At 38.4% G+C, this 20244-nt stretch overlaps 1 protein-coding gene and 9 non-coding genes across 12 annotated transcripts in view; 7 read left to right on the forward strand and 3 right to left on the reverse strand.

The window, feature by feature from the left end:
* The window catches only part of fchsd2 (FCH and double SH3 domains 2), a 54721-nt gene that overhangs the window by 28261 nt on the left and 6216 nt on the right, over positions 1-20244 (reverse strand). For all 3 annotated transcript variants that reach the window (XM_017032226.2, XM_017032227.2, XM_025055366.1), the window contains 4 exons: positions 19254-19351; positions 10715-10760; positions 435-514; positions 24-168 (listed from right to left, as the gene is read on the reverse strand). In XM_017032226.2, the coding sequence (XP_016887715.1) occupies positions 24-168; positions 435-514; positions 10715-10760; positions 19254-19351 (369 nt within the window). The remainder of the gene's footprint in view (positions 1-23; positions 169-434; positions 515-10714; positions 10761-19253; positions 19352-20244) is intronic.
* trnam-cau (transfer RNA methionine (anticodon CAU)) lies at positions 9087-9159 on the forward strand. Its single transcript has one exon. It is a non-coding gene; the product is annotated as a tRNA-Met (tRNA).
* Positions 9521-9593, forward strand: trnam-cau (transfer RNA methionine (anticodon CAU)). Its single transcript has one exon. It is a non-coding gene; the product is annotated as a tRNA-Met (tRNA).
* Positions 9845-9917, forward strand: trnam-cau (transfer RNA methionine (anticodon CAU)). The gene has a single exon. It is a non-coding gene; the product is annotated as a tRNA-Met (tRNA).
* Positions 11942-12014, forward strand: trnam-cau (transfer RNA methionine (anticodon CAU)). Its single transcript has one exon. It is a non-coding gene; the product is annotated as a tRNA-Met (tRNA).
* trnam-cau (transfer RNA methionine (anticodon CAU)) lies at positions 12341-12413 on the forward strand. Its single transcript has one exon. It is a non-coding gene; the product is annotated as a tRNA-Met (tRNA).
* trnat-agu (transfer RNA threonine (anticodon AGU)) lies at positions 12882-12955 on the reverse strand. The gene has a single exon. It is a non-coding gene; the product is annotated as a tRNA-Thr (tRNA).
* On the forward strand, positions 13423-13495 carry trnam-cau (transfer RNA methionine (anticodon CAU)). Its single transcript has one exon. It is a non-coding gene; the product is annotated as a tRNA-Met (tRNA).
* On the forward strand, positions 13928-14000 carry trnam-cau (transfer RNA methionine (anticodon CAU)). The gene has a single exon. It is a non-coding gene; the product is annotated as a tRNA-Met (tRNA).
* On the reverse strand, positions 16357-16430 carry trnat-agu (transfer RNA threonine (anticodon AGU)). Its single transcript has one exon. It is a non-coding gene; the product is annotated as a tRNA-Thr (tRNA).

Genomic DNA, 20244 nt, shown 5'->3' on the forward strand with positions numbered 1-20244 from the left:
TAATAAAAGGACCATCCACTCACTTTTTTCAGCTGCTGCTCCTTGTAGAGTCGTACAGTTTTGGCAGGATCTGATACTTGACTCTTGTAGTTGTCACACACGTTGAGCCGGGACTGACTCACCTGCACAGTACCTTCTAAGTACGCCCTCCAAACCGCATATACATTCCTAGTAGAAAAGAGGAAAGCGTATCACACTCAGTGGCAGCTCTAAAATAAATAAGCACCATGAGTAATGCCTTGCAAAAAGCATAAAAACAGCAAATGGCCATTTGCTTAAGATGTTCCAGTCAATTTACTGTTTGAAATTCAATTAACTGAGAAAAAAAATGAAAAATGATGATAATGAGGTTTTTGCAGTGAATGAAATTCTGCGATTGCATGCAAGAACCAATTCGTTTTTGTAGCACCTTGCTATAGACCCAGAGAGTTTACCTGTAGTCTGTCCTCTCGTCGTCTGGATCGACTCCAGGCCAGTCTCTCTTGAGGTACTGACTAGCCAACTTTTGCAGAGCCTGGGAACAAAAAATCAAAACTGTGAAAATTAATCACAATGAAGCAAAAACCTTTTATCCATTGGAGGTGTAATCACAGAAAATAAGAAATAAATTGCTGAAATGAACAGTCATGTACGTAGTAAGACTGCTACCGATTTGTTTTACTATTTTGTTTTATCATCCGAAATTTACTAATGAAAACGGCTGAAGGACAAAGACAGCCCAAAGCACAGATTAATAAAGAAAGGTCGGTATATTCCTAAAGAGACTGAGCACAGAGTGGAGACGTTGCAAAGACAAACATTGTTAAAAAAAATCAACTTTAAAAATGACCACCATTATCTTCCACAGTGTCTAGTAGCCGATAACGAAACATTACGTTTTTTATAGGAGCAATCTTTTACTCTAAGAAGTCACTGAAATAAATAGAGTTGCAACTACAGCTGTGTTTGTGCTTGGATAAGGAAGAATGGAGAGTATTTTTTTAAAGGATTTGTCACCAAAGGTATCTCGGACTTGTGACAAGAACGCCGCTTACATTAAGGCTGGGAAAAAGCCAACATCTTCTGGCCAGACTACCTCCATTGCTCTGCCAGGAATAGATCAAATACTGGGAAATGAGAACAAATACAGACCAAAGGTTTTAAGAAATGGAAGTTAGTACAACATGAAGGTCGCACGCTGTATGTACTGAGAACAACAAAATGACATTCGTTTTAGAACTGCATGGAATGATGGAATGATCTTAATGATCTTACAAAGTTCATTACAAAACGAGAAAACCAGGGCTGAGACTAACTGCAGGAAAAAAATAACTTTTTGAGAATAAATGAGCCATTTCAACACACCATTCTCATTTCCCTAATTTAAGACACACTGGTAATACTGATATGCAAACAACAGCCCAGAAGCTGGCAGTAATGCACCAGTAGTTTGTTTGAAGCCACAAAGAAGATGCCCCAGATGCCTTGAATTGTATCGGAACACAAGAAAGTTTGGCAAACATCAATTGAAGACCAGCTCCCAATGCTTGGCTTGTTTGGAGGAGGGCTGGTTTTTAAAAATCTTCCTAAATCAGATCTAACAAAATCGTGGTTTTGTGCAAACTTTGCAACAGAGACCTTTGATATTACCACAGCAACTTAAACCAGAGGTGTCGCCTCAGTACAAAACATGTTGCTTTGTGGACAGACACGAGAGCTAACATTAGCTCCAATAGTCCTGTTACAGACAAATCATGTGGCCAGCCCACAATAAACCAGATGACAGGGTTCACAGCCAAAAAAAGCCTTAACTGTGGCATATAATCGCTGTTAATGCACTCCGAGTTTGTGACTGTAGCAGACAGATGTCAAAAGTTCTTAGAGGAATACGCTAAGGAGAATTCCAAAACACTTTAAGTCTTTATTAGCAGAAATGAACAGATGAGAGGAAGAATAACCTACATTATCCAGACTGGGTCACTGTGTCAGAGAAACAACTAAGTGACTCTATGGTCTCGTTTTCCAGTTTACTCCATAAAACATATTATGCCTGTGGGCTGGTGGTTAGATCGGTTAGGATCGGGACAGTGATCGCAAGATTGCTGGTTTGTGCAAGCAACCCTCCAAAGACAAACAAAAAGTGTGCTTTCTAAATATTTATATCTATCATCCGATCGGGGAAATTAGATGTTGAAACAGGATTATATTTATCACTTATTTAATCTTGGTTCTGGTAACAAAAAGCTTCCAAATGAGAATAGTCTTGATGAGAAAAACCCTGCTCATCAACAGCAAATATTGTTTGTCCACTGTGCATCTGCAGTGTCACACAGCAAACTGAAAATGTTGTAGTGTTTTGTATTAACAGAATGATGATAATAATAATAAAAAGTTTTTCCAAATGGTGTCGGCCTTTCGCTCTTTCCTTCTCAGTGAAGTAAAGAAAGCCCAGTGATTAACAGAGATCATCGTACAAATGCTGACTTCCATCTGTTGTCCCATCTGAATATAGGACAATACACAATGACTGACTTGTTCATTTATTGGCTCAATGAGGCAAATACTGTTGTTTTTTTTAAAAGTCAAATACCATTATTACATTATTTCATGTTTGTCTCCTGGAAAACAAGTGTAAAGTATTAATTCTTGATCCATTGGGATACATGCACATATAATCATAATAAATATAATATGCAGTAGAGTATTTGTTAGCAAGGCTTGAGAATCCATTCTCACATAAAACAATAAATGCATCTAACAGACCAACTGGTAAAAACCATAACCATAAGTCTTGGAAATTATTATGCAAAAAAGGGTTTGTGTTTGACATTTAGTTAATACTTTTTCAGACTAATTAAAATAAAAGGTAGGAAGAGGAAGGTTGTTTCACATTAATAATCAAGTCACAGATTTGTGCTAAATAGCGGGGAAAAAAAGATAACCAGCATGGAAATATGCAATTTCATGGGGAAGATAGGAAGATGCCAGGTATTTCATGAAACTGTAAGGAGAGACATCTCCACTCAGGCGTGATCAAAGGTGCCGATGGGTTGGTTCAGATTAAGAGAAATCAAAGAAGGTTTCCTCCAGACAAATTAATCAAATTAAAAGAAGCTGTCAAAATCATAAAACGTGATTGTAATATATCCAATAAGGCCTGTGGCAAAAACTGCACTGCCCAAAGCATGAAGAAACATGTTTGTGTCGAGAACTTCTCTCAGTGTGACTCTCTGGGGAAGGGTGGAGAGGGTGTGAATGTTTTTGATGGCTGTGAAAATGTCTCTCTGTGTGTGTGTGTGTGTGTGTGTGTGTGTGTGTGTGTGTGTGTGTGTGTGTGAAAGCAAATGCGAGGCAGGGGCTGAAAAAAAAAAACCAGACAGTGTGACATTCAACATTAAAATTGCAACACAAGTACCAAGGATGTAATGGACTCCCCATGGGTGTTTCTATGTGGAAATGCCATGTGTGGACAGGCAGAATAGACAGGCAAAAGAAAATACTGTTCAACAGCAACTGGGGATTTGAAACTTATGTTGCTTCTGGAGTCACAAAAACATCTTCAAAAAGGATTCTCCAGTGACTTGCAGCTGTGCATAAAGTCGTATTACCTTGTGTTGTCCTTTGGAACTAGGTGACCCGGTGGCTGATAATATGCATTTGCGTGTATATGTGTGTGTGCACGCTCCTGTACTGCACGGCTTGTGCCAACTTTTCCTCATACTCTGATTCTGGCACAAGATGCAAAAGAAGCAAGAATGGTTAATCACAATGTACCATCAAGAACGTGACTACAGCAAAGACGTGGTGCGTTAAGTCTTATGGCAGAATCACCCGATGCTCCTAACAAATCTGTTGACCTCAAATGTTTTGTGCATCAAGGTACCACAAAAAAAAAATCATGGTGCAAAGTCACAAGACTGGGCAGAAATCTGACCCAAGATACCCAGAAGGTATTTCTAGTATCCTTTGAAGAGAAGAGCAAAAACTTAACATTGTCACGTGAGGGCAACAACAGGAAGTAGGCAGAACCCAAGTGCAGCACTGGTACAGGTAGCTTTATTAACAAAGTCCAAATTAATGAAACACAAAGAACTACCAGGCATGGAATTCTCTTTGTAAGACGGATCATGAGGAAACACAGAACAGAGAAATAAAGAACAGCCTGACAGAACGACCTGAACAATGATCCAACTACAATGATCAACCAGGACAGAGTGAGGGAGAGGGGTATATATACACAGGGAGCACCAGGTGACACAAGTGAAGCTAATTACCAACAGGTGAGTGTGATCCCACAGATTACCCCACAAAGCAGACAACAGGAAACAGGAAACAGACAGACATGACAAACATGGACCAATGAGTTCAATGGATGAGACTTGTTAGAGCATACGTGCCAAACTCAAGGCCCGGGGGCCAAATGCAGCCCGCCAGGCCGCTTTGTGTGGCCCGCGACAGCCTAAAAAGCATTTAGTAAAGTCCACACAGCAGAGATACTTAACCTATGAAATTACAATTTTTTTTTTTTATTACACAGCAAAGAACAATATACAGTATATAATATTTTTAGTTTGAATAAATAATAACAATTTTTTTTTAGTTTTTTGGTTCCAAGGTGCTGAGCATTGAAGGATCATTATTACATTATATATTATATATTATTATATATATATATTCTCAAAATAAAACTTTTTTTTTGAGTGTCTTTTATATCAAAATATTGCCATACTATCTTTAAATAAAGAAAGTAAATGGATATGGTGGATGTTCTTTGTCAACAAAATGAGTTTGATGTGAGAATGAATGTGTAACTTAATCTGTAAATATTACAGTGTGTGAAAATACAAATTATTGCAACAGATTCCTTTTTTTAATCCATTATTGTGGAACATGTGTATTAATTTTCTTTTAAGTCCTACGTCTTATCAAATAAAGAAACAGAGAGATTTATATGCTACGTTGCTGTTGCCAACATTTCAATAAGATTAAAATGTCATTGTAATATTTCCACAAGGGCCCATGGCCACACGGGAAAATGTGGCAATGTCCAAAGCATGAAGTAACATGTTTGTTTCCAGAAGAGTCAGTGCAACTCTCTAAGGAAGGGTGGAAAGGGTGTGAATGTTCTAGATGACTGTGAAAATGTGTTTGTTCATTGTGTGTGTGTAGCTAGGACTGAGACTGTGTCACATTCAATTTTAAAACATCAGCACATGTACAAAAAGTACAAATGAGAGAAATACAGATGATGGACATGAGCTAGGTTGTCTAATATGATTGGTCACATACAGATGATGGACATGAGCTAGGTTGCCTAATATGAGCGTGATTGACAGCTGGGTATTTCAAATGGAACTGCTAATGTGGTGCGAACAAAAACTGTAAAATATAGTGATGAATAATATGATGTCACGGCTTCATGTTTGCACAGGATTTACACGAGCAGTGTGAATGCAGCCCGATGACTCGGCATCTTTGCTCAGAAGTAACGTGACAGATACATAAGCTACGTTTTCACTGCAGGTCTTGTTGTCTACTTCCACTATTTCCTGAGATGTTTTTTTTTTTGCATGGAAGATTCCAGTGTGAAAGGTCTATAGCCCTGAAGTAGCCCGCATTCACAGAAAGGACGTGGATCTGGATGGTACACATGTCAGCGTATGTCTAATAATATGGAAGTTGCGGTGCAAACATTCAAACTTTTTTGACCGCAGAGAGTGATCCTTCAGAAATGAGAGCGACCGCAAAGACCTTATCCTGGCTTTATCTCTTTTCAGTGAGAGCCAGCAGACAGGATAAAGCCTCCCAGATGAGTCTACGGTGACAGGCCTGCTGTCTGAGCAAGAGCAATGGATGCCAAACTTGGCAATGACTGAATAGTGTGAGGAGTGAATTGAATGAGTGATTGTGACAGCTTTACTGAGGTACTTTTGGCTCAATTGGGAGAATGTCTGGTCCTTTTTTCACGGGTCTCTGTCTTTCTTACACTTTTTTAAAATTTATAATCCAACCTCTAAATCTAAAATATATATTTTATTTCCAATTTTTAATGTTCACCTTCATGTCCTTCCGTGAGTATCACTTTAGTCTTTTCCAGCCGCTCCCTTTCTTTTCTACAGGACATCTCATGCCTCCATTCCCCTTTCCCTATTGTGGTCACATGAGTACCACCTGAACAGCACATTGCTATGGCAACCCCTTTTCCCTACCATGGTATAATGGAAGTGCTCCCTGTAATACACCATTCTGGTGAAACAATATTCACACACATGCATGCAGTGGAAAGAGAGTGAGAAGACAAGGGGTATGCCTGTTTGTGTGTGTGGTACATGTACAGCTATCCTTGTGGGGACACATTGTTCTTGTAGGGACATTTTCAAGTCCCCATGAAGGAGGAGGGTTTATTTTGAGGTTGAAGATTTAGTTTATAGTTAGGATTAGAATTAGGGGCATACATTTTTAATGGTTAAGGTAAGGGGTCAGGGAATGCATTACTGTATGTCTTTTTGAAGTCCTCACAGCTCAACCAAAACCAGACTCTGCTTGTGTTTTCAAGAGAAAGAAACTGTGACGTGAGAAGAGAAAAGAGTGAATGTGTGAAAGAAAGTGGATATAAAAAAAGAACCCAGAGTGTATGTTGTTAAATGTTGTGTATCTTTAGCACATTCAACAACTTGTAATTATATTCACTACACTAGAAATGACTCTGTGAGTTCACATCTGCATTCTGTAATTTCTAAATGACAGAGAAGGCAAGAAGGGAGGTGACACCTGCTGGTCAGAAAAAAACAGCATTCAGTGACTCATCACACAGGAGTCTCCAAACTTTTCACACAGGGAACCTGATGACTAAGCAATCACACTCAACAGGCATGTCAAGAAAGACAGGCAGGCATAAAAAAGAGACAAAAATGTCAGTACAATGGTGAATATGTTTTTTGTGATTATGTTTCTGCTGGCACCGTGAGAAGAATAGTTTGAAAATATTTTCCCGGAACTTTCACTGTCATGGTGATGCAAGCAGGCAGTGTAAAAAAAGAACAGTTGGATTCGCTACTCTAAAGGTCCTTGAACCATACGGTGTAAATATGTTATTCTTATCTTTTAACTTCCAGTCCTGTCTCAGTTCTGCTCCCTTTGCCTGTTCTTACTCCATTATTCCTAGGCCTTTACGTGCCTGGCTCTTTTTTTTAAATCATAAACGTCTTCCTAAATAAATCAGCTTGAATTTACCCTTCATCTGTTCCCGTCTTCCATGAATCTCTCTGCCTCATATATTCGTGGATGTGTTGGTGCAGATTCACTGCAGCAAAGTCATAATCACTGGGTGCCACCAGAATTCAATACTTTCTTCATTGTCATTGTTGTTTTCCTCAGACATTAACATCTAAAAACAATCACATATTATAAAAGTACTGACACAACTTGCAGCACCTATACAGATTTATATAAGCAGGGACTTCTATTGCATTAACACAATAATCATACACTACCCAACCAGAAACCTAAAAATGTGTGATGCACACACAATAAACTTTTCATTTACAGAGATGTGTTCAGAAACATACAACACAAAGTGCCGAATCATGGGAAAAAAATAATTCTACTACAATAAGAGCTACTTCAGTTAGGGGCTACATTTAGGCATTCACAATGGAGTTAGACCTTAAAGTTCATCCATCCATTTTCTTCCGCTTATCCATTACCGGCTCACGGGGGCAGCAGTCGCCACCCAAAACACACTGCAACGAACCAACACCCCTAAACCTTACCGTGGTGGGTGAGTCCACTGGAAGGTACCAACCGCCCTAACCGGGATTCCATCCTGCCCAGTAGTTAAACCCTGGAGTTCTAAACCAATGACAGAGACATTGCCTCTGGGCCAAAGCACCACTAGACCTTAACGTCCAGGAGAAAATAAAAAACATTACAGCTCATTTACATGTTGTTCAGCCAAGGACATGATGACACACAGCTACAGTCACAGCAGCCTGGCCTTTTTGGCCAGTACAGTTAAGTGTGACCCTGATAATGTTACAGGACGAGGATTATGGAATATACTGTTCTCCCCAAAGAACCCCTTTTTAAGGTGTTTAGGTGTTCTCTTTCAAGGTTAATCATCAGAAACATCGGTTGGTTAGAACTGAAGAAGCGGCTTGGATAAGAGGTGAAACCTTTCAGAAAAAACCTACCAGCCCAGTTGCTCTTGACATAACTACTTTTGAACAAGATGACCTGGATGGCTAAAAACCAACACAAATATGGAGTTAATACAGGCTACTAAAAATTGGGGAACAGTAATTTATAGACTGATATCTGGTCTGATAAAACAGAAAAAAGAAACATGACAATGTCCTCACTTTTTTTTTCACTCTGCCCCCCGTGCCCTGAGTCTTTCTCTGATGCATTAAATGTTTCAAGTCTGTTTTTGACCCTGTCTCGTCATCTGACCCTTTCAAACTGACGTCTTCCCACCTTCCTGTCCCTGTCATGTCTGTAGGTGTTGACAGGAGAGGGCAAATGATTTCCCTCAGTAACCACCGGTGGTTGTCATCTAATGCTGAGAAGCAGAGTAGGAAGGCTCCTTCCCTTCAATGTTAGTCTCCTGTTGTACAGAGAGCTAAGGATAACTTTGCTTATTCACTTTTTCAGTATTCCATGTTTGCAAACAACTGTGAATAAGGGGATTCTTTGTTCTACTATGTGTGTGCAGGGGATGTAATGTGGGCAGGAGCTGTTGCTAGGCATCCTCTACCTTGTTGTAAGGTGAGGAAGATAGTGCTGGGAGGATACAGTGAGATACAGTGAGAAAAAGCCCAATACAGTGAAGGAAGGAAGTTCACTGGTGCCTGAACCAAGAAGAAACCGCAGAAAACTGACAAACACACGTGCATGCACACACAAACACATTGAATGTGTAATATGTTTCTTTAAAAATGAATTGTTCATGAAGTTAAGAGGATTAAATGTTTTGCAAGTTTTTCCAGTAAAATTATTTTTTTAAACCTATATGAGAGATGAGTATTTGCAGCAACAAATCAACAACAGAGTCAACGTAGGACACTCTGTCCATGGGCCTGGACTAGTGGGTGATCTGCCTCCCCCAGGCCTCGTTGGCGCAGTAGGCAGCGCGTCAGTCTCATAATCTGAAGGTCGTGAGTTCGAGCCTCACACGGGGCAATTCTTTTATTTTCATGAGAATACAATGATTACTAACATTCTTAGAAATATACTGCTAAAATAAGATCAGGCTTTTTTGTACTTTGTACTATTTTTTCAACAACTTTGTGATTAATATGTGACAAGCCGGACTGGAGGTGAAACCGACATCCTGAAACCTTGTGAGTAAATTACCTGATAAATTTACCATAGTAACCTACCACTGAGGTTATGTTAAGATTTGACCTGAAGTTTTCTACCAATAACCCACAACTGAAAAAGTATCTGAAAGAAGAAAAAGAAGTTGAATGGTTTCAAAAAAATTGGTAACGTCCTAGTATGTGTTCTTAACTAAACCCCATAAGCCCCAAACTTTTCACAGGCCTCGTTGGCGCAGTAGGCAGCGCGTCAGTCTCATAATCTGAAGGTCGTGAGTTCGAGCCTCACACGGGGCACGTGCTTTTGAAAGGTACAGAAACTTTTTGAATAGAACTACTGAAATTCATGGACGACTTAGGCGTAAGTATTGAGAGCCGGAACAATTCCACCAGCTTCCAACAAACAAAATTCCATTCAATAATACGTATTTTTGACCGCGTATAACAAAGTTACTTATGTGTTGTCTTGATAAACATCTGGTTACCAAAACTTGCCAGCAATCCACCAGTCCATGGCCCTGGACTAGCGGACAGGTTGACACCCACAGGCCTCGTTGGCGCAGTAGGCAGCGCGTCAGTCTCATAATCTGAAGGTCGTGAGTTCAAGCCTCACACGGGGCATGGTTTTTAAAAACTACTCAAAAATTAATTGAAATTGAACATTTGAATTTTACTGTTTAATTCAACATTCAAATAAAGTCATTTTCGTGGGAATACAATGATTACTAACATTCTTAGAAATATACTACTAAAATAAGATCTGACTTAATGTTAAGGGAGAAACCCAAAATTGGTAGAAAGAAAAGGCATTCTTTAATAAAGTGGAACCTCAAGATACGAGCATAATCCGTTCCAGGAGCGTGCTCGTAACTCGAGGTTCTCGTATATCTCCAATCATTTTTTCCCATAAGAAATAACAGAAAAAGGTATAGAGAACTATGAGAATGAGAGAATGCTATAGAAAACTACACGCACTACAAAAAGGATTCCTGTGATATAAAATAAAATGGGGTTTTAATTATGAGTTCTTACTTTCGAGACAGACGATACAGTAGGGGTAGGCTTACGGAAATCGGTGAACACATGAAGTAAACGAGTGAGGCGGCATGACCTGCTCCGAGTGCTCGGCCACCTAGCATCAGCGTCTGTAAGCGTGCTCGTATCTCAAATCGTATTTCGAAGCAAAAATTTGCTTGAAGACTTACTCGTATCTCAAAATACTCCTAAATACTTGTATCTTGAGGTTCCACTGTACTTGGTACTACCGAAGCACCTTGGTCAGTACCATTATAGAACCAAAGTTCGGTACTCAGCCCTAAATCCAGAACACGGGCCTGCTTCTTCTGTAAACCGTTTTTAAATTACTTCTAGGATGGTTAAGCTCAGTACACTTCCAATATTCATCAATCAGCACCTACCTGAGCGTAGTCCCTCTCCAGTTGTCCTTTCTTTAGACTGTAACTCCTGCAGAGAAACAAAAGCAAAAAAATAAAACTGTTAAGACCTTCAGGTGGTAAGGCAAACAAAAGAGAAAAAAAATCAAACCTTCGCCATAAGAACTTACTATTAAATTAGTGGATACATGTGTGCATCGTTAAACACAAAGTATTTATTGTTTTTGTATTTGGATCACAGAATGAACAAAGTCCAACTAATCCCATGTTTCCCTTGATAACACCTAACAACACGAAGAGAGATAGTTCCTGTGCTCTTATCACAGCACAGGAATGTACAGAATGAAAACACAAACATGGGTTGTTACAAGAAAGATTAATGTTTGAGCAGTTTCTGCTGAATGAAATAAACACTGTCCCAATTGTTTTATATTTAGGGTGCTTTTACCTAGGATGCATAAATAAAGTGGCACTGAGAACTGACCTACTCACACAGTGTAATGTTTTTACTATAGAGATACAGCTACTGATTCAACAGCTGAACTACTTGTGTTCAAAAAAATGTTGCAAATGTTGAGTTCCCGCATGAACTCAAAAAGGACAGAGGTGGAAGATGTACAGATACAGTACATGCATTAAGGTACCTTAAACTGCCATACATTCAGGTAATAATATGAAGGTAAAAAGGAAACACTTGTCATATATATCATGTCATGTATATGTCATGTATATATTCATCTGTCATTTATCCACTTCACATTTTGTGAATTGTTGAAAATAAACCAATTGTGAGATGTCTGGAAAAAAAGCAACTATAACCAACAAACATTAGAAAATGTAAAAGAAAGCATGCAAAAACCCAGTGTAAGCATAGACAATGACATTGCAATCAATCTTAAGACACACTTATTGCAGTCCTAACACAATGGCCACCTTTTTTCAGACATGATGTAGGAGCCAGGTTTTAACTGCAACACAAAGGGTCTCTCCAGTGGACATTAGTACACATTGGGAGAGCAAGCCATGTGCCTGAAATATGATCCCTAGCCTCTCTCCATGAACCCTGCCCCTAAACTGAAGGTGGGTTCTTGAGCAAAAATAATATGTAGAGCTGTGTATTTGCAGCGTAACAGACACAAAAATAAAATCATGAAAAATAAATTATTATAAAAGACGACACTTAAAAAAACAGAGTCAACATAGGACACTCTGTCCATGGCCCTGGACTAGTGGATAGTCCGATGTCTACAGGCCTCGTTGGCGCAGTAGGCAGCGCGTCAGTCTCATAATCTGAAGGTCGTGAGTTCGAGCCTCACACGGGGCAAGTAACTTTTATAGAAACTCCCACGCTAACTTAAGTCAATGACAAAGATGAAACACAACATTAGGAGCCTGTTAGAGCCGCCAGTGTTCACTTTTCCCACACAAAACATTCCAAACAAGCAGACAACGTCAGACTTTGACAATGTCAAAGGCCCACGTGAAAATATGTTACTAAAAAGATCTGACTTAACCTTGAGGAAAAAAAACAGACATTTTTAGAACCAAAATAATCAGTTTTCTACCAATAATCCATAACTGAAAGAAATGTTGGATGTTTAAAAAAAAAAAGAAACGTCTGAGTAAGCGTTCTCAACTAATAAGCCCCAGGCCTCGTTGGCGCAGTAGGCAGCGCGTCAGTCTCATAATCTGAAGGTCGTGAGTTCGAGCCTCACACGGGGCAATTCTTTATTTTATTTTATTTTATTTTATTGTTTTTTGAACACTACAGAAACTCCCATGCTAACTTAAGCCAATGACAAAGATGAGACACAGCGTCATCCGGCTGTGAGAGCCTCCACTGTTAACTACCACACAAAACATTCCAGACAAGCAGACAATGTTAAATAAACTGTTAAAGCGCATGAGAGAGAAGTACAAGGTTCACAGCAGTTTCTTTTCCAACTTGCAGTTAATTGTAAAACAAATCATGCTATTTGGTGACATCATTAACATTAACATCATCCAAGACTTGTAATAAAAATTGGAATCCTGACATTAAATATTGACTCACAACTTCCAAATAACGCTCACATTCGAGGGCACTCTTTGATAAATTAATGCAAAAATAAACAAAATATGTGTCCTTTAAAGATTAAAATTACAGATGACAACAACCTGCACTGTTATTTCAACATAAAACAAACAAAAAAGGCACTGCTGGGATTCGAACCCAGGATCTCCTGTTTACTAGACAGGCGCTTTAACCAACTAAGCCACAGCGCCACCTGTCCAACATGACAGCTCCAGAGCCGGTGTACGCCTGTTTCTACAGCTGTCAGCCTTTGGTGACAGTACTGATGCTGGGAAACTGCTAATAATGTAAAACAAACAAACACATTGTCATTAATTTAAGCACAACATTAAAATTTAGAATTGATTGTAATTTGTCCATGAACAAAATTTATTTATTTATTATTAGAATTTTGACTTTTACTATTTCATTCAAATAGAATTTAGAAAGTTTTTTTCATGGGAATACAATGATTACTAACATTCTTACAAATATCTTACTAAAATAAGACCTGACTTAATTTTGAGGAGAAAACCAGAAATTTGCAGAACCAATAGAATCAGTTTTCTACCAAAATCCAAAACTGAAAAAATATCTGAAAGAAATGTTGGACATTTCTAAAAACTCAGAAACCTCTGTGTATGCGTTCTCAAATGATAAGCCCCGCCCTCTTTTTCAGGCCTCGTTGGCGCAGTAGGCAGCGCGTCAGTCTCATAATCTGAAGGTCGTGAGTTCGAGCCTCACACGGGGCAAGTAACTTTTATAGGTTCAGAAACTCCCACACTAACTTAAGACAATGACAAAGATAAGGCACAACATTAGGAGCCTGTTAGAGCCGCCAGTGTTCACTTTTCCCACACAAAACATTCCAAACAAGCAGACAACGTCAGACTTTGACAATGTCAAAGGCCCACGTGAGAGAAATACAAGGTTCACAGTAAATCCTGACCACAACTACTTCTTTGGAATTTGGAATTAAACTTTGGAATTTTGACTTTAACGGTTTAATTCAAAATTTAGAAATTTCTATCATGGCAATATAATGATCCAAAAGAACCAAAATAATCAGTTTTCTACCAATAATCCATAACAAAAATATCTGAAAGAAATGTTGGATGTTTTGAAAAAAAATAGAAATGTCTGAGTAAGCGTCCTCAACTAATAAGCCCCAAGATCTTTTACAGGCCTCGTTGGCGCAGTAGGCAGCGCGTCAGTCTCATAATCTGAAGGTCGTGAGTTCAAGCCTCACACGGGGCAGCGATTTTTAAAAACTACTCAAAAATGAAATAAAAATTAATTGAAATTGAACATTTGAATTTTACTGTTTAATTCAACATTCAAATAAAGTCATTTTCGTGGGAATACAATGATTACTAACATTCTTAGAAATATACTACTAAAATAAGATCTGACTTAATGTTAAGGGAGAAACCCAAAATTGGTAGAAAGAGAACTCCCATGCTAAGTTAAGCCAATGACAAAGATGAGGCACAGCGTCATCTGGCTGTGAGAGCCTCCACTGTTAACTACCACACAAAACATTCCAGACAAGCAGACAATGTTAAATAAACTGTTAAAGCGCATGAGAGAGAAGTACAAGGTTCACAGCAGTTTCTTTTCCAACTTGCAGTTAATTGTAAAACAAATCATGCTATTTGGTGACATCATTAACATTAACATCATCCAAGACTTGTAATAAAAATTGGAATCCTGACATTAAATATTGACTCACAACTTCCAAATAACTCTCACATTCGAGGGCACTCTGATAAATTAAATGCAAAAATAAACAAAATATGTGTCCTTTAAAGATTAAAATAACAGTTCCTACAGTTCCTGAACTTTGACATCTGTTTAAGCATGACATTAACATTTAGAATTAATTGTAATTTGTCCAAGAAAAATGAAATCTGAAATTACACTTCTTTTCATCGGAATATAATGATTACTAACATTCTTAGAAATATGTTCCTAAAATAAGATTTGACTTAATATTGAGGAGAAAACCAGAAATTGGTAGAACCTTTAGAATCATTGATGACATCTTACAAAATCTATTGACTTCAACCTCCATACAACAACTTACTGTCATTTCATCATAAAAAGAAGAAAAAGAAGAAGAAGAAGTGCTGGGAGTTGAACCAAGGATGACTTGTTAACCAGACAGCCACTTCAACCAACTACTCTACAGCGACACAATGTCTACCACATTAGGACCAGTCCATTTGTTCCACGTGTGATGCTTATTATTATTATTATTATTATTATTATTATTATTATTGCGTTACTATTATAAATGAACAGTTTATGTAAAACTTTAATGATTCAATGTATGATTAATTTGTGACAAGAGATTATTTTCATCATGGAACAGAGGGACTGATCTGACCCTAACTGTCTCTCTCTCCCTTGCCCAGACTAAATCTAAACCCACCGTCTAACAACCTCTCATTAGTGTTCCTCCACATCCACACTTTTCTCCATCTCTAACCTCTGTTTTTTCTGTGATACCTTTGGCAACTCAGCTTTTCTACGACCCTTTCTCTCAGTCTCCACAAAACCACTGTGCCCTCCTGAAAGACTGTAAGTTCAGACATGGGTGACGGCAGAGTCAAAGAGCAGTGTCAGCATCAGCTGTGCACTAAGAAGAGAAGGAGGAAGAAAATGGCCAGGTTTGCAGATGAGTATGTGTCTGACAGAAAACACTTAAGGGCTTAAGAGTGGACACTGAGTGTCTGCAGCATGTGTGCATTCGCGTATGTGTGTAAGTCTGGTGAGGACAAAAAAAAAAGGGCAGCGAGTTAAAAGACGAGAGTGGGGAAATGATCAAACGATGAAAAAGAGCGGAAATCAATGGTTTACAGCACACAGACTGAGATCACAGAGAACAGAACTGGGGATGTGAGTAAGACTGAGACAGAAGCAGAGAAGGGTGTGGGTTTTCACATGCACAATCATCACCAGACAAAATATAACAGAGTACTTGCATATTTTACACTTATAAAACAAGTGTTTGGAAATTTCAAAATGAAAGCTCCAGCTGTTCCTATGTTATTATTTATAATTATTTAGTACAAAGGGGTGGTGCTTTGGCCCAGGGGCAATGTCTCTGTCATTGGTGTGGAACCCCAGGGTTCACGTCCTGAACGGGGCATGTGTTTCTGAAAGGTACAGAAACTCCCATGCTAACTTAAGCAAATGTCAAAGATGAGGCACAATGTTATCAGCCTGTGATAGCCTCCAATGTTCACTACCGCACAAAACATTCCAGACAAGCAGACAATGTTAAATAAACAGATAAGACATACGTGAGAGCAATACAAGATTCACAGCAGTTTCTTTTCCAAGTTGCAGTTAATTGTAAAACAATTCATGCAATCAATGCTGCTTTGGTGACATAATTCTGAACATTAACACTGTCATCCAAGACTTGTAATTAAAAATTGGAATCCTGACATAAAATTTGACATCCTCCCAGATAACTCCCAAATAACACTGACATTCAAGGGCACTCTGAGATAAATTAAATGCAAAAATAAACTAAATGTGTGTCATTTAAAGATCCAAATTACAACAACCTGCACAGTTATTTCACCACAAATCAATAAGAAAAAGGCACTGCTGGGATTCGAACCCAGGATCTCCTGTTTACTAGACAGGCACTTTAACCAACTAAGCCACAGCGCCACAAGGGCAACTGGATTAGGACCAGTCCATGTTCTAAAATAGATACAGGTTGGAAATGATATTTGATAATGTAGACATTTCATTGGCTGTAATATTTTTCAAGGGGAATCCCTTGTTTAATACGTATTATTATTGTGCTACTATTTAAAAAAAAAGCAGCTCAGTTCATATCAAACTTTAATGAGTTATTGTCTGAGAAATCCAACCTTTTGTGTGAACTGTATGATTAATTGTGACAAGAGATTATCTTCATCATGGAACGGAGGGTCTGATTCCATGAGTCCATGTCTAATTCCTGGACATTGACATCAATTTAAGCAGGACATTAAAATTTAGAATTCATTTAAATTTGTCCAAGAACAAAATTAATTCTAAAATTAAACTTTTGAATTTTGACTTTTACTATTTAATTCAAAATGAAATTCAGAAAGTTCTTTTCATGGGAATACAAAGATTAGAAACATTCTTAGAAATATGTTACTATACTACTATACTACTTATTAGTAGTATAGTAACATATTTACTACTAATTTTGAGTTTTCTCCTCAAAATTAACCTGACTTAATTTTACGGAGAAAACCAGAAATTGGTAGAACCAACAGAATCAGCTTTCTAACAACAATCCATAACCGCTCAGAGCAGAACTTGACCAGCACGAACCGAGCCAGCCGGCTCCAAGACAAGGAACAGAACACGCTGCTCATGTGCACAACAAGAGGGTGTGTTCAAGGCAACCAAGAACCGTCAGAAAAAGTAGAACATTATACAAGAACATTAACATTTATTCCCTAACCCTCACAATAACAAAGGAACACAGAACATTATCAACGCAAAACAAGCCTCTACAGTGATTTGTACAGATAAATAAATAAATATTACCAGGCGATTAATAATATTTTTACTCTGTCCCCTAGGGGGCCAGAAAATAATTGAGAAACACTGTTTTAACTGCCACCACTGCCTCGCTATATCGGTATTGGTTCATACGGTAATCGGAAATTAAGTGTCTGGACAATATCGGCATATGGGATATCGGCAAAAAGTTAAAATCGGACATCCCTACTCTAAGTGTCAGGTGAAATAACATTCAGAGAAGAATATATTGACTGCAGTCATGTCTCAAAAGTAGCTGTTAAGTAAGAGAGTGATTAAGAGTGTGTTGTCAGAAATATTCACACGCAATTCTGAGCTAGGATTATTCAAACCAAGATCTTTGCTCTGTGGTTTGTAGCTTTCTCCCTCACTGATTCAAAGAGCTCATAAGTTGTGGTCTCTTTATTTGGTCTCTGCCTGTCCCACAAGTGAGACTTGTACACTCTCCAAAACCCAGCAGGAAGCCTACAATGTGCTTTCAAACAGCTGGATCGGCATCCAGGACTGACTGGTGAAGAAAGAGAGAGAGAGAAAAAAAACTGCACGTGTGTTCAAGTGGGAAGGAGAGAAGAGCAGAGAGTGCATAGAGTCTGCCGTCGTAAAAAGTCTTAGTCAACGTAGAAAATACGAATGTGTGAAGAATTCAGGGATGATTGCATTATTTTTCTTTAAACCAAAAAGTCTTCTAGAAATGAACGAATTAATAGAGGCACCTAAACAACGAGGAAGAAAATGGTATTGGGAGATGACTGGAAGGAGGGAAACAAGGTTTTTTTTTAATATGCAAAAGAGAAATGTAAAAAAAAAATCATACAGCAGGACAACGGGAATTTAAAAGGATTTAAAGGGAATCCTTTAACCAACTCCTTAGAAGTTGTTCTTTTCAAAAACTCTCACTCTCTTTTCAATGCATTTCTGCAGTCAGCAGACAGACTGAGATTCAAATCATCTGGCATCAGGCCAGGTCATTGTTCCATTGTAAGACCAAAAATCTGTCAAATAAGTGCAACTGGAGCAAATATAGCTTGTTGGCTGCACACATTTTGTCCAATTCACATTTAATATTTCATTCCTCATTGTAACAGGAAGGAAATTGGCATAAAAGCAGGACAAACAAACATGACGGAAGTCAAATGTGACACAGAACATCAGAATTTCAGACAATAGAGGGACACAAAGAAAAACGTACCCAAAAGAGAGGTTTAAAACCAAAACCACTAAGAAGCAAACACAACTAACCTTTTATTTTTCAAACAGCATGAGAGTCAATATGGACAAGAACCACAATTGAGAATGAATTCCAAATGAGACATCTTTTAAAATGATGCTCATGTTAAGGAAAAACAATTGCTTAACTTTTATTTAAACATGTTCTTCTTCTTTCACAAATGCTCATGTTAAGGAAAAACAATTGCTTGACTTTTATTTAAACATAGAGCTTCTTCTTTTTTCACAGACATTTATGTGTATTTCATAGTGTAGCAGTTCGCACGCCTGCCTCGGAAGCAGAAAGTCCTGGGTTCAATTCCCAGCAGAACCACATGCTTGATCGTTAATCCTGCTCTTGTAAGTCTCTTTGAATATAAGCGTCTGCTAAATGTATAAAAAAAAAATATATGTATATTACAGTAAATGACCGTTACAGAAAACAAAGGTTTTTTATTGTCCGACAACGTCATTCATACTGAGATGCCAACTACTGCATTAAGGAGATCCAAAGTCAAGAGGCACAGACAGCTGCGACTCACACTGATGCTTAACTTTCCCCTTTACTTTATGTCACTCTTGAAAATGGTTTGCATTCTCGACAGAACCAATGTTCTTACTGCTCATGGCACTATAAACTAGAACCACCACCAAAGAACCAACTGAAGATGTGACCTCTGAAGATGATTTAAGCCACATCCCACAGTGCCCATGGCCTAGTGTAACAATACGACTACTCCTTACCTCATGTCTTCCAGCAGGTCACATTCAGTCTGGTTTTTTATGTGCAGTCTTGTCATCTGCTCCGCGTGAGTGTTTTTCAGCTCCTGTGTCACTTTGACCTAGAGAAAAATAAAAAGACATGTCAGGTAGGGGATTTGTCATTTCAACACCTGTCTGCTCCTCAATGCATCTTGGCTCACGTTCACTCCTAGAACTAAAAAGAAAACACATGGAAACACAAACACAAAGGAAAAGACACATGACAGGATTTGTTATATCGTCTGTGGTTTTGGTGATTATCGTACAGTTTAACAAGCTGGGAGAATAACAAACGCCTCTTCGCCTGAGGTCATATTATAAATAAGAACAAGTGATCTTTTTTCTCTCCATGGTCAGATCAGCCAATTAACTTAAAATGGATGATGCAATTAGTCATTAAAGTCATAGACTAATGTGACTAATGCTTATCCAAGAGAATGCCTCACAAGTAACTCAATTTAATTGTTATGTATTAGAGATGGTAATATTTTGTGCCACAAATAAAATGTACAGAGGAGTGAGGAAAAATGATGTGTCTGTTGTTTTGTGTGCAGTTGAACAGGAGAAGATGAATCAGCACTACACTTCTACGATGGCCACAAGACAAAAGACTACTTCTATAGCACTCTCTTATGGTTAAAATTAGGATGTCTTGATACATCTTCTTCATGTCCAAGACCGATACAAATACTGCTACTTATATTATCTCCTGACACTGATATCAATCTGATAGAGACAATAGTGTCCCCGTTTATGGCATGTCGCGCAACGTTAAGTTGAGCATTCGGGCTTAGGTATCGGACGGGCTACAGTTGGGTTTTTATTTTATGTTTGATCCTGAAATTTTACCAATTTCAGACTGTTACCTTTCCTTAGTATAAGATCAAGCCATCGTTAGTAATAATGCACTGAAGTGCAATTTGCTGAGACAGAAGAGGACAAGTTGTTGAGTGTGTAAAGAAATCAGGCCTTC

This window comes from Cynoglossus semilaevis, chromosome 4, assembly GCF_000523025.1.
Source record: "Cynoglossus semilaevis isolate Cse_v1.0 chromosome 4, Cse_v1.0, whole genome shotgun sequence".
Taxonomy (NCBI): Eukaryota; Metazoa; Chordata; class Actinopteri; order Pleuronectiformes; family Cynoglossidae; genus Cynoglossus; species Cynoglossus semilaevis.